Source organism: Corvus brachyrhynchos, unplaced genomic scaffold, assembly GCF_000691975.1.
Source record: "Corvus brachyrhynchos isolate BGI_N302 unplaced genomic scaffold, ASM69197v1 scaffold2475, whole genome shotgun sequence".
Classification (NCBI taxonomy): domain Eukaryota; kingdom Metazoa; phylum Chordata; class Aves; order Passeriformes; family Corvidae; genus Corvus; species Corvus brachyrhynchos.
In genome coordinates, this window is record NW_008238215.1 from 13,689 (window position 1) to 13,892 (window position 204).

Here is a 204-nt window from a genome sequence, read left to right on the forward strand (position 1 = left end):
CGGGCCCCCCCAGTGCGCCCCCCAGTCCCTCCCAGTCCCTCCCAGTCGCTCCCAGTGCTCCCAGTGCGGCTCTCACGGGCTCAGTGCGGGCCCAGCGGCTCCCCCAGGGCGGGTTTGTCCCGCGCCGTCCCCTTGGTCAGAGCCTTCTCCTGGGGACGGACGGACGGACGGACACGGGGGGGGACACACGGACACGGGGGGGGA

The 204-nt window shown here is 75.0% G+C and overlaps 1 protein-coding gene across 1 annotated transcript in view; it reads right to left on the reverse strand.

Annotated features, from left to right (window-relative positions):
* Positions 1 to 12: 12 nt before the first annotated feature.
* LOC103615205 (synaptotagmin-3) overlaps positions 13 to 204 on the reverse strand; it is a 15,734-nt gene continuing 15,542 nt past the window's right edge. The window contains 1 exon segment of the mRNA XM_017733674.1: positions 13 to 149. Coding sequence (XP_017589163.1) covers positions 81 to 149 — 69 coding nt within the window. The 3' untranslated portion in view covers positions 13 to 80.